At 41.1% G+C, this 15,839-nt stretch overlaps 2 protein-coding genes across 2 annotated transcripts; one reads left to right on the top strand and one right to left on the bottom strand.

The window, feature by feature from the left end:
• Positions 1 to 9,532: 9,532 nt before the first annotated feature.
• LOC139540025 (hemoglobin subunit alpha-like) lies at positions 9,533 to 10,523 on the bottom strand. Its single transcript, XM_071343564.1, has 3 exons — positions 10,283 to 10,523; positions 9,850 to 10,057; positions 9,533 to 9,740 (listed from the first exon to the last, which is right to left on the bottom strand). The coding sequence occupies exons 1-3, from the start codon at positions 10,375 to 10,377 to the stop codon at positions 9,612 to 9,614; spliced, it is 432 nt and encodes a 143-aa protein (XP_071199665.1). The 5' UTR covers positions 10,378 to 10,523; the 3' UTR covers positions 9,533 to 9,611.
• A 1,334-nt stretch (positions 10,524 to 11,857) lies between these two features.
• On the top strand, positions 11,858 to 12,820 carry LOC139539716 (hemoglobin subunit beta-1). Its single transcript, XM_071342946.1, has 3 exons — positions 11,858 to 12,037; positions 12,249 to 12,471; positions 12,625 to 12,820. Exons 1-3 carry the CDS (start codon positions 11,946 to 11,948, stop codon positions 12,751 to 12,753), a joined length of 444 nt encoding a protein of 147 aa, XP_071199047.1. The 5' UTR covers positions 11,858 to 11,945; the 3' UTR covers positions 12,754 to 12,820.
• The last annotated feature ends 3,019 nt before the right edge of the window (positions 12,821 to 15,839 follow it).

Genomic DNA, 15,839 nt, shown 5'->3' on the forward strand with positions numbered 1-15,839 from the left:
GAGTGCTGTGCTGTAAGGCCTCTCTCTGCCTTCTCTCTCTACCTGGCCCACGAGTGCTGGGCTGTAAGGCCTTCTCTCTCTACCTGGCCCCTGAGTGCTGAGCTGTAAAGGCCTCTCTCTCTGCCTTCTCTCTCTACCTGGCCCACGAGTGCTGGGCTGTAAGGCCTCTCTCTCTACCTGGCCCCTGAGTGCTGTGCTGTAAGGCCTCTCTCTGCCTTCTCTCTCTACCTGGCCCCTGAGTGCTGTGCTGTAAGGCCTCTCTCTGCCTTCTCTCTCTACCTGGCCCCTGAGTGCTGTGCTGTAAGGCCTCTCTCTCTGCCCTGGCCCCTGAGTGCTGTGCTGTAAGGCCTCTCTCTGCCTTCCCCCCCCCTGATGTAGAGGTGACAGGTAGCATGACAGACTGTTTCCAGCAGGTAGAAAGTGATGACCTCAGGTGAGTTCCCACAGTCCAGGCAGATGACACAGCAGATAATGACAGCAGAGAAACCTGCACCGTGCTGCCTGTCCCCAGATGAACCAGTCAACCAGCTCACAGTTCACAGTTCATCTCCAGGGAATTGACGAGCAGAGTCGTAGGACACTTTGGACTCAATGGTAGTGCACTTTATAGGGAATAGGTGCCATGTGGAACACACCCTGTCATGCTTTCACTTCTCGGTCGCTTTCCATGAATCTCTCCACTGGGAAACATGAGTCCTGGTTGCGCGATGTTTTGATACAGCAGAGTTACTGGTGCTTCAACTCTGGATCACCTAGATCTCCTTGTCCAAACTCTAGCACAGGGCTTCTAGGAGGCACCACCCCAAGTGGGGTCACCTGATATGAAAATGGGGTCGTGGGACAAATCTTCGAAATCCTCCCCCAAAAATAAATATAAATGTTATATATATATATGTATTAGTACCAGTCAAAGTTTGGAGCACACCTACTCATTTAAGTATTTTTACTATTTTCTACTTTAACTTTAAGTGCACGTTGTGATTTATTTTTTAAATTTTTTAAAAACCATTCCTGACCCTGTGACCAGAAACAAGCTACATAGGGGCAATACCAAAATAAATGATCTAGTGATTCTGTCTCTTCGAGGAAAAATCTACAGAGCTGAGATTGTTGCCCCATATAAACATATAAAAACAGAAAGGTCCTCTCACTGTCAACTGTGTTTATTCTCAGCAAACTGAACATGTGTAAATATTTGTATGAACATAAGATTGAACAACTGAGGCATTAAACTGAACAAGTTCCACAGACATGTGACTAACAGAGATGGAATAATGTGTCCCTGAACAAAGGGGGGGTCAAAATCAAAAGTAACAGTCAGTATCTGGTGTGGCCACCAGCTGCATTAAGTACTGCAGTGCATCTCCTCCTCATGGACTGCACCAGATTTGCCAGTTCTTGCTGTGAGGTGTTACCCCACTCTTCCACCAAGCCATCTGCAAGTTCCCAGACATTTCTGGGGGGAGATGGTCCTAGCCCTCCAATCCAACAGGTCCTGCAGAGGTGAGATCCAGGCATCTTCGACTGGCCATGGCAAGAACACTGAGCATTCCTGTCTTGTGAGGGGAATACAGCACAGAACGAGCGGTGTCTGGCTGAGGTGGCATTGTCATGCTGGAGGGTCATGTCAGGATGAGCCTGCAGGAAGGGTATCACATGAGGGAGGAGGATGTCTCCCTGTGCGTTACAGGGAATAAATGCGAACCCGACCATCACCCCTGGTGAGACACACAACCGCGACTCGTCAGTGAAGAGCACTTTTTGTCAGTCCTGTCTGGTCCAGTGACGGTGGGTTTGTGCCCATAGGTGACGTTGTTGCCGGTGATGTCTGATGAGGACCTGCCTCACAACAGACCTACAAGCCCTCAGTCCAGCCTCTCTCAGCCTATTGTGGACACTGATGGAGGGATCGTGTGTTCCTGGTCTAACTCGGGCAGTTGTTGTTGCCATCCTGTACCTGTCCCGCAGGTGTGATGTTCGGATGTACCGAACCTGTTCAGGTGTTGCTGCATGTGGTCTGCGACTGCGAGGACGATCAGCTGTCCGTCCCGCCTCCCTGTAGCACTGTCTTAGGCGTCTCACTGTAAGGACATTGCAATTTATTGCCCTGGCCACATCTGCAGTCCTCATGCCTCCTTGCAGCATGCCTAAGGCACGTTCACACAGGTGAGAGCAGGGACCCTGGGCATCTTTCTTATGGTGTTTTTCAGAGTCAGTAGAAAAGCCTCTTTCAGTGTCCTAAGTTTTCATAACTCTGACTGTAATTGCCTACCGTCTGTAAGCTGTTAGTGTCTTAACGACCGTTCCACAGGTACATGTTCATTAGTTGTTTATGGTTCATTGAACAAGCATGGGAAACAGTGTTTAAACCCTTTATCATGAAGATCTGTCAAGTTATTTGGATTTTTTACGAATGATCTTTGAAAGAGGGTCTTGTATAGCATTCTGTTGGTGGCAAGTAACTTTTATATAATTTAAATTGAAGATGCTCGAAGTGTTGAATCAAGTGTTGTTTTGTACCAGTTCATAAACCACGTGGAATCGGTACATCTCGAATCTCTCTTCCTTTTATTTTGCCATCTGTGGCGCAGCTGTCAACATTTTTGTCCTCAGATGGAGGTGGTATATGTTTCTGTTTATGCCAGTTTGTCTGAAAGTAATTAAAGAGCAGCAGTAAAATAACAAAGAATGATGACTGAGTCGTGTCCCGGGGGGTACTGAGTCAATGTGCAGGGGCACCGTTTATTCGAGGTAATATGTACATGTAGGTGTAGTTATTAAAGTGACTATGCAACGATGATAACAACAGAGAGTAGCATCGGTGTGAAGAGAGGGGGTCGGGGGGGCAATGCAAATAGTCTGGGTAGCCATTTGACTAGATGTTGCATAAGTCTTTGAGTTGCAATAGTCTATTCGGGAGAAGATGAAAGCATGGATGAGAGTTTCGGCCGACAGGACAGGAGAGGGAGGGGCTGACTTTGGCGAATTTGCGGAAGTGCAATAATAGTTTTTTTTACAGGCTGACGGATGGGGTGGTTGAGGGATAGTGTCTTAAGGTAGACAAACATACATATTTCTGTCCAAATACCTTTCACAATTGCCTCATACAACCTTTGGATTGCTGCCATTGAGGTCTGATTCATCATACCACTGTGAGGACACAGTGCAGTTGACGACAAAATGTTATCCTTCTTCCTCTAGCTGAGGAGTAGCAGGGGGTACACTCCTACCTTGTGGAACCTATGTACCTGGAATCATTCATGACAAAATAACTCCCAGAAACACAACAAATCAGTCAAATAATGACCTTTAGATTTACAGTCTTAAATGAGACAACAACAACAAATAAGTGCCCTAAGCTAGAAATGCAGAAATCTTTTTAGAGGCAAACATAATAAAGCTTACCAGCTTGTTTGCTGCATTAACTTTTACTTGGTACTCATCCCGGATCCGGGAGCACCCCCATCAGTAAAAAAGCTGACTAGCATAGCCTAGCATAGCGCCACAAGTAAATACTAGCATCTAAATATCATGAAATCACAAGTCCAAGACACCAGATGAAAGATACAGATCTTGTGAATCCAGCCATCATTTCTGATTTTTAAAATGTTTTACAGGGAAGACACAATATGTATTTCTATTAGCTAACCACTATAGCAAAAGACTCAACTTTTTTCTCTCCACCATTTTCTTACTGCATAGGTAGCGTTCACAAATTCGACCAAATAAAGATATAAATAGTCACTAACCAAGAAAAAACTTCATCAGATGACAGTCTGATAACATATTTATTGTATAGCATATGTTTTGTTCGAAAAATGTGCATATTTCAGGTATAAATCACAGTTCTACATTGCAGCTGCAATCTGAAATAGCGTCGATGCAGCCAGAATAATTACAGAGACCAACGTCAAATACCAAAATACGCATCATAAAACATTTCTGAAAAATACACAGCGTACAGCAAATGAAAGACCAACATCTTGTGAATCCAGCCAATATTTCAGATTTTTTAAGTGTTTTACAGCGAAAACACAATATAGCATTATATTAGCTTACCACAATAACCAGAAACACAAGCAATTTACCAGCAGCAAAGGTTAGCGATCGTAACAATCCAGCAAAAGATATATAATTTTTGACTAACCTTGATAAACTTCATCAGATGACAGTCCTGTAACATCATATTACACAATGCATATAGGTTTTGTTCGAAAATGTGCATATTTAGCAGCACAAATCGTGGTTATACAATGTGATCAATAGCAACATTTCAGGCATTCTGGCCGGCGCCATCTTGGAGAGGCACCTAATCTAATCGATAACTAATCGTAAACTTGACTAAAAAATACAGGTTGGACAGCAAATGAAAGATGCATTAGTTATTAATGCAACCGCTGTGTTAGATTTTTAAAATTAACGTTACTAGACATACAGTGTGCGTTACAGCCAGACCAGTGTCGAAATTAATGGCGGACAAATCATTTTATATTTTTCCACAGAAATACGGATTAACATCATAAATAGCTCTTACTTTTGGAAGAGCTTCCATCAGAATCTTGGGCAAGTTGTCCTTTGTCCAAAATAATCGTTGCTCGGTTGTAAAACGTCCTCTTCAACTTTGGAAATAGCAGCAAACATTAGCTATGTGGCGCAGACATGCCCAAATCTTCAAAACGCAATACAAAGGAAATTCCGAAAATCGCAATATACTCACATAAACTGATATAACTCGGTTTAAAATAACTTCGTTATGATGTTTCTAACACCTATATCGAATAAAATCAGAGCCGGATATATCTAAGGCCTATAACTTGAGCTTTTGAGAATGCCATCCCGAAGGTTGAAAAGAGTGCATCCCCCATGCCATGGGCTTTTATAAGGTCTCAGATCTGCCTAGAAACTCCATTCCAATTCTCATTGGTTACTGACATCCAGGGGAAGGCGCGTGCAGTTCATGTCGACCCATAGGATACATACAGAGTTTTAAACTGATCCTAGAACAGAGTCTACATTTTCAGATTTTGCAGTACCTGTCAGGAATTTCGCTGCCAAACGAGTTCTGTTTCACTCAGAGAAATAATTCAAACGGTTTTAGAAACTAGAGAGTGTTTCATATCCAATAGTAATAATAATATGCATATTGTACGAGCAAGAATTGAGTACGATGCAGTTTAATTTGGGAACGATAAATGGTAACGTTGAAACAGCACCCCCTATATTGAGAAAAGGTTTTAACCAAGGTTGCATATCTTCCATGTGTCATTGTCTTATTTGCCCATTCATCTGTTGCCTTCATTTTTTGGGCCTCTAACTTCACCTTTAGCTGTGTTTTTACACCACAGAACATGCACTTCTTTGATGCTCCTCCTATTGATGTGTTACAACTAGGACACAGCTTACGGCTGGAGCCAGGAGCCATTCTGCATGAAAGGTGAATACGAAAGTGTCCGGAGAAAAAGCCCTATACACATAACTTTGACTGATGGAATGCACTAGGGAGATCCACTTTGGCAATGGGCTTGAATTGACAAGGAGAACTAGAGATTGTGAGATAAAAACTATACTAACAATAGCAATTAATAAAGAGAGTTTGGCCAACTAAGGAGCTGATGTTGAGTTCGCATTAAACGTCAAGCCCTGACCCTTCTCAAACCCATTAAAGAAGTGCTATGTGTGTTTGAAGGTGACATGGGTATCACTGACTCGATCATATGGGCCAGATCTGATAATGGACCTCACCTGGTACTAAAACTAAGCCTGGGGATTTAACATTACCCCACATGCCACACTGTAACGTAATGTGTCATACTAACTGTTGACTACTATTGTAACCTAGATGTAGGCTACCTGCAATAGCTTCAGGAGCATAGCGCAATGAGTGTCGTTAGTTGACAGATGAAACACTACCTGGGACAGTGGGATTTGGTTACTTATTTTAAGCTACACATTTTTAATAATCTCCTCCAGTTGGTTTGCATTTTTAAACTACAACCTGGTTTGGTTTTTGAAAACACAAGAAATGGGAAGAAAGCTGAATTAAAAGAGAAAAAGTCTCCACCTACTTACGTAAAATGCAGAGAGAGAGAGAGAGAGAGAGAGAGAGAGAGAGAGAGAGAGAGAGAGAGAGGAGACTAAAGGTGTCAGCCATAGGTTTAAGTGGTCTGAATAGAAGGGTTCAGGTAAGTGTGAGTGGTCTGAATAGAAGGGTGGTAGGTGTGAGGGGTCTTTATTTGGAGCTGCAAAGTAAACTTAACTTCCTGACTGATGCCTTGAGATGTTGCTTCAATATTTTAATAACGATGGTCATTATGGCCAAACAGTTCTATTTTTGTCTCATCAGACCAGAGGACATTTCTCCAAAAAGTACGTTCTTTGTCCCCATGTGCAGTTGCAAACCGTAGTATGGCTTTTTTATGGCGGTTTTGGAGCACTGGCTTCTTCCTTGCAGCCTTTCAGGTTATGTCGATATAGGACTCATTTTACTGTGATACTTTTGTACCTGTTTCCTCCAGCATCTTCACAAGGTCCTTTGCTGTTGTTCTGGGATTTGCACTTTTTGCACCAAAGTACGTTCATCTCTAGGAGACAGAACGCCTCTCTTTCCTGAGCAGTATGATGGCGCGTGGTCCCATGGTGTTTTTACTTGCGTACTATTGTCTGTACAGATGATTGTGGTACCTTCAGGCGTTTGGAAATTGCTCCCAAGGATGAACCAGACTTGTGGTTGTCACGTTCCTGACCTGTTTTCTGTTGTTTTGTATGTGTGTGATGGTCAGGGCGTGAGTTTTGGGTGGGCAGTCTATGTTTTCCGTTTCTATGTTGGTTTTGGGTTGCCTGGTATGGCTCTTAATTAGAGGCAGGTGTTTTGCGTTTTCCTCTAATTGAGAGTCATATTAAGGTAGGTTGTTCTCACTGTTTGTTTGTGGGTGATTGTCGCTGTGTCTGTTGCACCACACGGTACTGTCTCGTCTCGGTCGTTCCTGTTCATGTGTTCTTCGTTTCATGTAAGTTCGTAGTTTAGGTCTGTCTAGTTCGTTTTGTTATTTTGTTTATTTAGTCAAGTGTATTTCGTGTCTGTCTTCGTCTTAAAATAAAGTCATTATGTATTCATCACCCGCTGCGCCTTGGTCTACTCACTCACCGAAAGAGAGCCGTTACAGTGGTCTACAATTTTTTTCTGAGGTCTTGGCTGATTTCTTTCGATTTTCCCATGATGTCAAGCAAAGAGGCACTGAGTTTGAAGGTAGGCCTTGAAATACATCCACAGGTACACCTCCAGTTGACTCAGGCTAATTGACATAATTTATTAGAAGCTTCTAGAGCCATGACATCATTTTCTGGCATTTTCCAAGCTGTTTAAAGGCACAGTCAATTTAGTGCATGTAAACTTCTCACCCACTGGAATTGTGATACAGTGATTTCTAAGTGAAATAATCTGTCTGTAAACAATTGTTGGAAAAATGACTTGTGTCATGCACAAAGTAGATGTCCTAACCGACTTGCCAAAACTATAGTTTGTTAACAAGATAATTGTGGAGTGGTTGAAAAACGAGTTTTAATGACTCTAACATAAGTGTATGTAAACTTCCGACTTCAACTGTATGTACATAATTATTAATTCCTGAGAAAAGACACGAATTTATGTGCTACTTAATTCGTACGAAAAGACACATTTAACCAGTAGGCTACACACAAGCCTTTGCAACAACAATAGACGCTATAGACTATATTTCATTTTTGTTCTTCTTTATGGCTAATTCAACGTTATGAATATACCGAAATTATGTCTTTATTTAACCCTGTTTTAAAAGGTGTCGTTGTATGCTTATATGTAGTGTTTTAAACTTGCTGAACATAATTTTGAGAAAAGACACATTTACGTGCGACTTAATTCGTTGGATTAAAAAAAAATTAATGTCAATTTTGTTTTCTATGCTTGATTTCGCTTAATACTTTGGGATACTGGTGCAACAGCACACGATTTTCTTCATAACGCATTTATTACGTTAAACGGGTTAATGTAAAATAATGAATTATGTTGGCTTACACTTATGGCACTTCCAAGGCCTTTCCATGATGATTATTACGGTCATGTCACTCATGTTATATACTTAGGCTACAGTAACACGTTCAACCAGTTAGCAAGTCAGAAATGTCAGTTTCCTAGTACCGACTAGCACTTGAATGAGGTATTATGCTGGCTTCACATTCTCGTGGGAAATAGGAAGATGGGAAGTTGGAGCTCCGACATGATTGTGTTCAAGTGCTTTTGAAGTCGGAACAATTCTTAAACTAATAGGATTGGCAACATCCTTTTCTCATTTCCCACTTGTTATTCCTATTTGGAGAGTCATTCAAGTGAAACTTTCCAGTCGGAACTAGGAATTTCCGAGAACTCCGAAAGCACCTGAACGAGGCATTAGTATGTGTAGTTGTTGCAGTAACACAATACATTTAAAATATGATTTGGGGCTTTACTAAATAGGCGCACTGATAGATGAACCATCTTTAGGGCAACTGATGCAGGGATTTATTCAAACAAATCCGATGCACATACAAAATAGTGTTCCAAGAATTATTGCATCAATTCACGTAGTCCCATCAAACAAAGTTTGCGGTGCCAAACTGCATATGAATTGAATTACTCTCATGTGTAATCTTAGGCTATGTCTGCGCCTAACCTGCGCGTAAAACCAAGCCTGCGCGTAAAAACAATCAGGAACAAGGGCGTGCAACAAAAGCCCGACAAACTATCCTACTAGTAGGCTTACTAGACTAAATCTCAACAAGTGTATAAAACAATACACGTTTGTACGAAATAGTAAAACCATTTAACATACAGACATTTAGGTTCAGAGATGCGCAGCTATACTTTTTTATTACAAAATAAAAACAATCCTAAATATTAATGTATCAAAGTAAACTACAAAATGCCGCGGTGCCGAAAGGTGTTTAGTTTGAGAGAAAGTCGAGGCACGGAACTTCCAGAATGGGAGTGAGTGTATAGTGTGGTATATACAGTGAAAAACGATCACTTTGTGTTATAAAGTCGATTTCACGTCACCCACCAAATTCACTGCATTGAAAATACAAAATAGACCATTCTATGAAGTATCTTGTTGCAAATGACATGGTCATTTTTACAGTTTTTCAAAGTTATTAAACTATTTAAAAATCATGTAGAAATAAAATACATATCTGTTCATCTCTGAATAGGTTTTCATTGTGCCTCTACCGTCTTCATATAGCCCATTCAGTTTACCAACCTCTATCTGTAACTACTCCATATTCATCAAATATTAAATGAGGTCAGCAATATGCATGTTACACGTATTAGATAGGCTAACCAAAGTTATGGAGGATAACATAGTGAGCTAGTGGATGGTGGACCTAAAGCACCATTTAGTACTTAATCCCTTCCTTTCTTCATTCAATGTATTCAATCTACTAGATGTGATAGTGGTGAAATTCAAATATCACTTTGTGATGGTCAACTGTGGTGGAATAAGGACACAACAGAGGACATAACTTAATTAATTGCCTGTTTATTTTATTGTGATAACAACAGAGCAGAAACTGGAGTCCAATTTTGGACTTTCATGATGGTCTTATCTGTATTTGTCAGCCAGGGCAGCGGACAAGGCTGCAAGGAATTTATCCACAGCAATGTGCACTTCGGGGGTGAAATCCGCAGGGAAGTGAATAGCCAGGGTGACAAGGATGTTGTGGGACAGAATCTGAAAAGTATATTTTAAAAGTTAATATTGAAGGATTAAGCCTTAGCAACAGACAGAGTTGATGTCGAGAGTGATCAATATACAGACAATAGGTTATCTGGGGGCAAACCTTGAAGTTTCCAGGATCCATGCGCAGCTTGAAGGCGTGCAGCTCGCCGAGAGCACTCATTCCCCCCACGAGGTCGTCCATCAGTCCGACAGCTTCACCAATTGCACCCATGATGCTACTTCCATGCTTCTTGACTGGGCCAGAGCCGAGGCTCACGTCAGCCCAGTGGGAGAAGTAGATCTTAGTCTGGGGGTAAGCAGTCAGCATCCTGCAAAGGAAGGTACAGAATAGTTCGATTTATATTGGAGTTTTTGTTAGATGCTGAACTTCTAAGCATTACGCGTATCATATTTCTCCCATCGTCTGTGTCTACAACGTATTGAAAGTAGTTGACTTAATGTATGTTAAAATGCTTATTCGGGGTAGGCACATAGGCCGCTGTCAGCAGGTTAAACACAACCAGTCTCATAATTATTTCATTAAGAAGGCTTACCTTCCCAAAGCCTCAGCGCCGAGAACATCTGCCTTTCCACTAATCTTGCCCCAGAAGGCCTTGACCACAGATTTGTCCTTTGCTGTCAGACTCATTTTGCTACTTTTGATTGGCCTGTATTAAATCTACAAGAAATGATCTGAAGATGACTGCCTATACAACTAGGCCCCTTTATATTACAGTAGAGCGGCAGACACGCCCAGCTACTAGGGTACACTCCCCCTACACTGCAACCATCAATAAGATGTCAGATGGCTATGTTTCTAATAATATCCATTTATTTTGTTCCTTTTTGCGCAATGCAAATACTTTAGTTGTAGGCCTACCAGATGCAACAATTTCACAATTTGTTTGATTGATAATAATAATAATTATTATTATTATTTATTTCGTTGCATAAAATGAAATATTTCAGTGTAATCAAGCATTTATTTCCAATAGGTTAATTCTAAAGATGCAGCTGCTTTTGCCAAAATAACCAAATATTAAATTTATAGTTAATTGGCTAAATTTAATTTTATATCCTAAATAACGTTAAATAATTAAAAAGATCAAGAACAGTTATTTTGTAATTTATGAAATATTAAGTTTCAATTTCTATATTAAAGGTAGACTATATATTTGATTGTAGAGTGCTATAATATATATTACATTGGTAAATTTAAATGTAAAAACCAAATCCACCTACAAAGACCTGCATTCAACTGGAAAATATTTATTCAAAGTAACGTATTTCACATTTGTATTTTTTTATTTTGTAATTTAACTAGGCAAGTCAGTTAAGAACACATTCTTATTTACAATTACGGCCTGTATGTATCTATGAAATGCCTACTCTGGGGTTCAATGGAAGTTGGATATGATTCCCAATTATAAGGTTGATTGGATTTCGAATGATGATCGGGAAAAAAGTCAGAGGAAGAAAGAGGTCATGCGAGGACATGGGTACACACCTATCTGCAAATAATACAGGACATTACAGCGTGTCATATTTAATGTCTTGAAATTATTAACTTAAAATGGGCGGGACCGGTCTGAATACCCCGATAAAAAAAAGGAAGGCTTAATTTTGTCGTAGATAAGAAACTGTGCCAAATAGTAGGCCGTTGTTGTGCCGAAAATCTCCCCCAACCGGAATTAGCAGGAATAATCACATTTTCCAAATTCATAAAAATGTTTAGTGATTGCATCTCTTTCTGTTTTTTCATTAGAATAGCCTTATACACTGCAATGAAGGACGTGTAATCTTCGGAAGAGTTTTGCCATAACCTTGCTTTTATTCTTGCATCAGTGGAATAAATTAAAACTGCTAATTAAGCTCTTATCATGCGAATTTTGAAACGTTGGTAATCTAGATAAAACTGTATAGGCCTATTTACATATGCTTCCAGCTTTTAGGATCTAACCTACAGACTTGATTCTGCAACAGCTAATAAATGTGCATTTACTGTTTTTAACAGATAAATTATTGGAATTGATGTCATCAAATTCGAGAGCTGAAGCGCTCACTTGGCCAATACTGATCTTTGCCAGAGCCAATCATATGCGCCGCCTCCAGTGGGCGGAGAGCACTCATAAATATAATTGCAGGCAAAGTGTCTCCCTACACAAGACATTAATTTGTTTAATCTTGTTGCAAAACCGAAAAACAAACACTGACAACATGGTTGACTGGACAGACGCCGAGAAGAGCACCATCAGTGCTGTCTGGGGCAAAGTAGATATCAATGAGGTCGGACCACTGGCTCTGGCAAGGTAGGTCATGGCTTCAGCCTCATTCAAATATATCATTTAATATAGCTTATAGTGGAGATGATCATGAGTAATTATAACACTATTACACTTGTCCTGTTATCTATCGTTACTATTATTTAGTTTGAATGGAGCATGTTAAAGTATTAATTAGGCATATAATTGAAATACATTTGAAAGTAATTCACATATTTTGGTGTTCTTGCAATGACAGAGTCCTGATCGTCTATCCCTGGACTCAGCGTTATTTCGGCTCTTTCGGAGATGTGTCCACTCCCGCAGCAATCATGGGCAACCCCAAAGTTGCTGCTCACGGCAAGGTCGTGTGTGGAGCTCTGGATAAAGCTGTGAAGAACATGGGCAACATCTTAGCCACATACAAGTCACTTAGCGAGACCCACGCTAACAAACTCTTCGTCGACCCTGACAATTTCAGGGTAGGCCTTCTGTCTTGAGAAATAGGCTTATATTTTAGGCTTTACTGATGTAAGCCGACATACATAACAATCAGAGCAACACGTCTAATTCCAAAGGTGAAACAAAACCGCCAGTCTTATTTAACATCTTCCTCCTTTGTCTTTTGTCCACAGGTGTTGGCTGACGTCCTCACAATTGTCATTGCCGCCAAGTTCGGAGCCTCTTTCACTCCTGAAATCCAGGCAACCTGGCAGAAGTTCATGAAAGTGGTTGTCGCAGCCATGGGCAGTCGGTACTTCTAAATGCACCCCAGACAAGTGATTATGTTCTGACATCCCTGCCTGAGTGAAAATAAAGACATCGAAACAATCTATTGTATTTGTATTTATACAAACGTTTTTTTTAGAAGGGGGGGCAGGGACAGTTCCACCACAAAATTCTTAACATCTTTATTTTAGGCTATACCCTATTTAGATGAGGGAAGTGGAGCTAGACCCCTATATGGTAGGCAATCGAAGAAAGAAAACAAGTGGGCGGCCAGTACGATGCAGAACACTTTAGTAAACTATTTACAAAGCATACATATAAGTCGCAGGGCATCGTTTCCCAGAGCCTTCGTAGCCTTAAGATCATTGCTAGAACATTCTTGTCTTTAGTAGCCGAGTCGTTTCCCAGAGGCCTCGTTAGGAACGTGGCTTTTAAAAACGCTCTTAAAAACCTTTGCACATCTACGAGTGATCCAGACCACTAATAGAGCAGCCAAAGTGCATGGTTAGATGTTTTTTTGCACTTCCGCGTCACTTCATTTACAGAAGATCTCTGCAAAACATAGAAGCAAGATGTCTAGCCTGTCGGAGACTGCGGATAACAACAGAACGAAGCTGACTACAAAAACAAAGTTGCCGAAGTATCTGCAATTCTTACAAACAAGTCAAGGATAAAAGTATGGTTCAAATGAAAACTGAGATGACTGTATTAAAACAACCTACATACATGGGCATATAAATCAAATCAAACAACTTTGTCACATGCGCCGAATACAACACTTACAATAAAATACTTACCGTGAAATGCTAACTTACAAGTCCTTAATTAACCAACAGTGCAGTTCAAGAAGAGTTAAGAAAATATTTACCAAATAAACTAAAGTAGAAAATAATTTTAAAGTATCAATAAAGTAACAATAAATCGGCTATATACAGGTGGTACCGGTACCGAGTCAATGTGCAGGGGTACAGGTTAATCGAGGTAATTTGTACATGTAGGTAGAGGTGACTATGCATAGATAATATACAGCGAGTAGCAGCAGTGTACAAAACAATTGGGGGGGTCAATGTAAATAGTACTGTGGCCATTTTATTAATTGTTCAGCAGTCTTATGGCTTAGGGGTAGAAGCTGTTAAGGATCCTTTTGGTCCTAGACTTGGCGCTGCGGTAAAGCTTGTCGTGCAGTAGCAGAGAAGTCTATGACTTACCCAAGTCTCTGACTGGAGTGTCTGACAATTTTTTGGGCTTTCCTCTGACACCGCCTATTATGTAGGTCCTGCATGGCATGAAGCTTTGTCCCAGTGATGTACTGGGCCGTAAGCACTACCCTCTGTAGCGCCTTATGGTCAGATGCCGAGCACTTGCCATACCAGGTGGCGATGCAACCAGTCAGGATGCTCTCGATGGTGCAGCTGTAGAACTCCTTGAGGACCCAGGGACCCATGCCAAATCTTTTCAGTCTCCTGAGGGGGAAAAGGTGTTGTCGTGCCCCCTTCACGACTGTCTTGGTGTATTTGGACCATGATAGCTTGTTGGTGATGTGGACACCAAGGAACTTGAAACTCTCGACCCGCTCCACTACAGCCCTGTCCGGCCCGCCTTTTCCTGTAGTCCACGATTAGCTCCTTTGTCTTGCTCACAATGAGGGAAGAGGTTGTTGTCCTGGCACCACACTGCCAGGTCTCTGATTGTGTCAAGGCACAGATCTTGGGAAGGGAACCAACACATTTCTGCAGCATTGAAGGTCCCCAAGAACACAGTGGCCTCCATCATTCTTAAATGGAAGAAGTTCGGAACCACCAAGACTCTTCCTAGCCGCACGGCCAAACTGAGCAATCGGGGGAGAAGGAAAGTACAGAGAGCTCCTTGATGAAAACCTTCTCAAGAGTGCTCAGGACCTCAGACTGGGAAGAAAGTTCACCTTCCAACCATAAAACAACCCTAAGCACACAGCCAAGACAATGCAGGAGTGGCTTCGGGACAAGTCTCTGAATATTCCTTGAGTGGCCCAGCCAGAAGCCGGACTTGAACCCGATTGAACATTTTTTGAGAGACCTGAAAATGGCTGTGCAGCGACGCTCCCCATCCAACCTGACAGAGCTTGAAAGGATCTGCAGAGAAGAATTGGAGAAACTCACTAAATACAGGTGTGCCAAGCTTGTAGCATCATACCCAAGAAGACTTGAGGCTGTAATCGCTGCCAAAGGTGCATCAACAAAGTACTTAGTAAAGGTCTGAATACTTATGTAAATGTTATATTTCAGTGTTTTTTTGTTATTAAAGTTGTATTTATTAAACAAAAATAAAACATTGTACAGCATAAAAACATTGAGCATGACATCAAGACATATCCTCCAGCATAGCACATATACACAGTCAAATAGTATCGTACAGGTCACAATACAGAACTAAATGGGTTCACAAGCATAAGTAATCACCTCCCAGTCTTAGAAACATGACAAATAAAACGCGTCCAGCTTCTAGAATTGTTGTTTCTACCAGTGATCCTAGCAAGCATATGTTCATAAGATGCCACCTCCAACATTGATTCTATCGACTGTTTCAGAGTAGGAGTGGCATGACCTTTCCAAATTCTAAGATTACTCTAGCTGCTGTAACGATACCAACAGTGATCAGTGCAAATTCCTCATTTGTTACATTAGGTAACTATGTTGTATCACCTAAGAGACATATTCTCTGTGAAACTGGAATTGTTAAGCCCAACCATTCCTCCAGGTATTTCAAAACATTATTCCAGAAAGCACTAATGTTTATTTCCATATTGTGTGTAAAAATGTGTCTTTTTGGCAATTCCGACACAGAGAATTCTTGGTCAGCCCCATCTTATGAAGCCTTGTTGGGGTCCAATAAAACCTATGTAGTATCTTATATTGAGGAAGGTTCCCCCTGGCTTCCCTTATGTTTCACCCTGGGCTGGACAAGATCTTCAACCAGGTATCATCCTCAATTTCACACTTTAGGTCAATTTGTCATATTGTTCTGAGGTTTTGACAGTCTTTACTCTGCAGATGACTAAATATTGAGTAGAAAATGGCTGCTTTATGTTTGGGTAATTCCAAATAGTCAGCTATTGGGTTCTTTCCTGGATTTCGTTGATAGC

This window comes from Salvelinus alpinus, chromosome 1 (genome assembly GCF_045679555.1).
Source record: "Salvelinus alpinus chromosome 1, SLU_Salpinus.1, whole genome shotgun sequence".
NCBI lineage: Eukaryota > Metazoa > Chordata > Actinopteri > Salmoniformes > Salmonidae > Salvelinus > Salvelinus alpinus.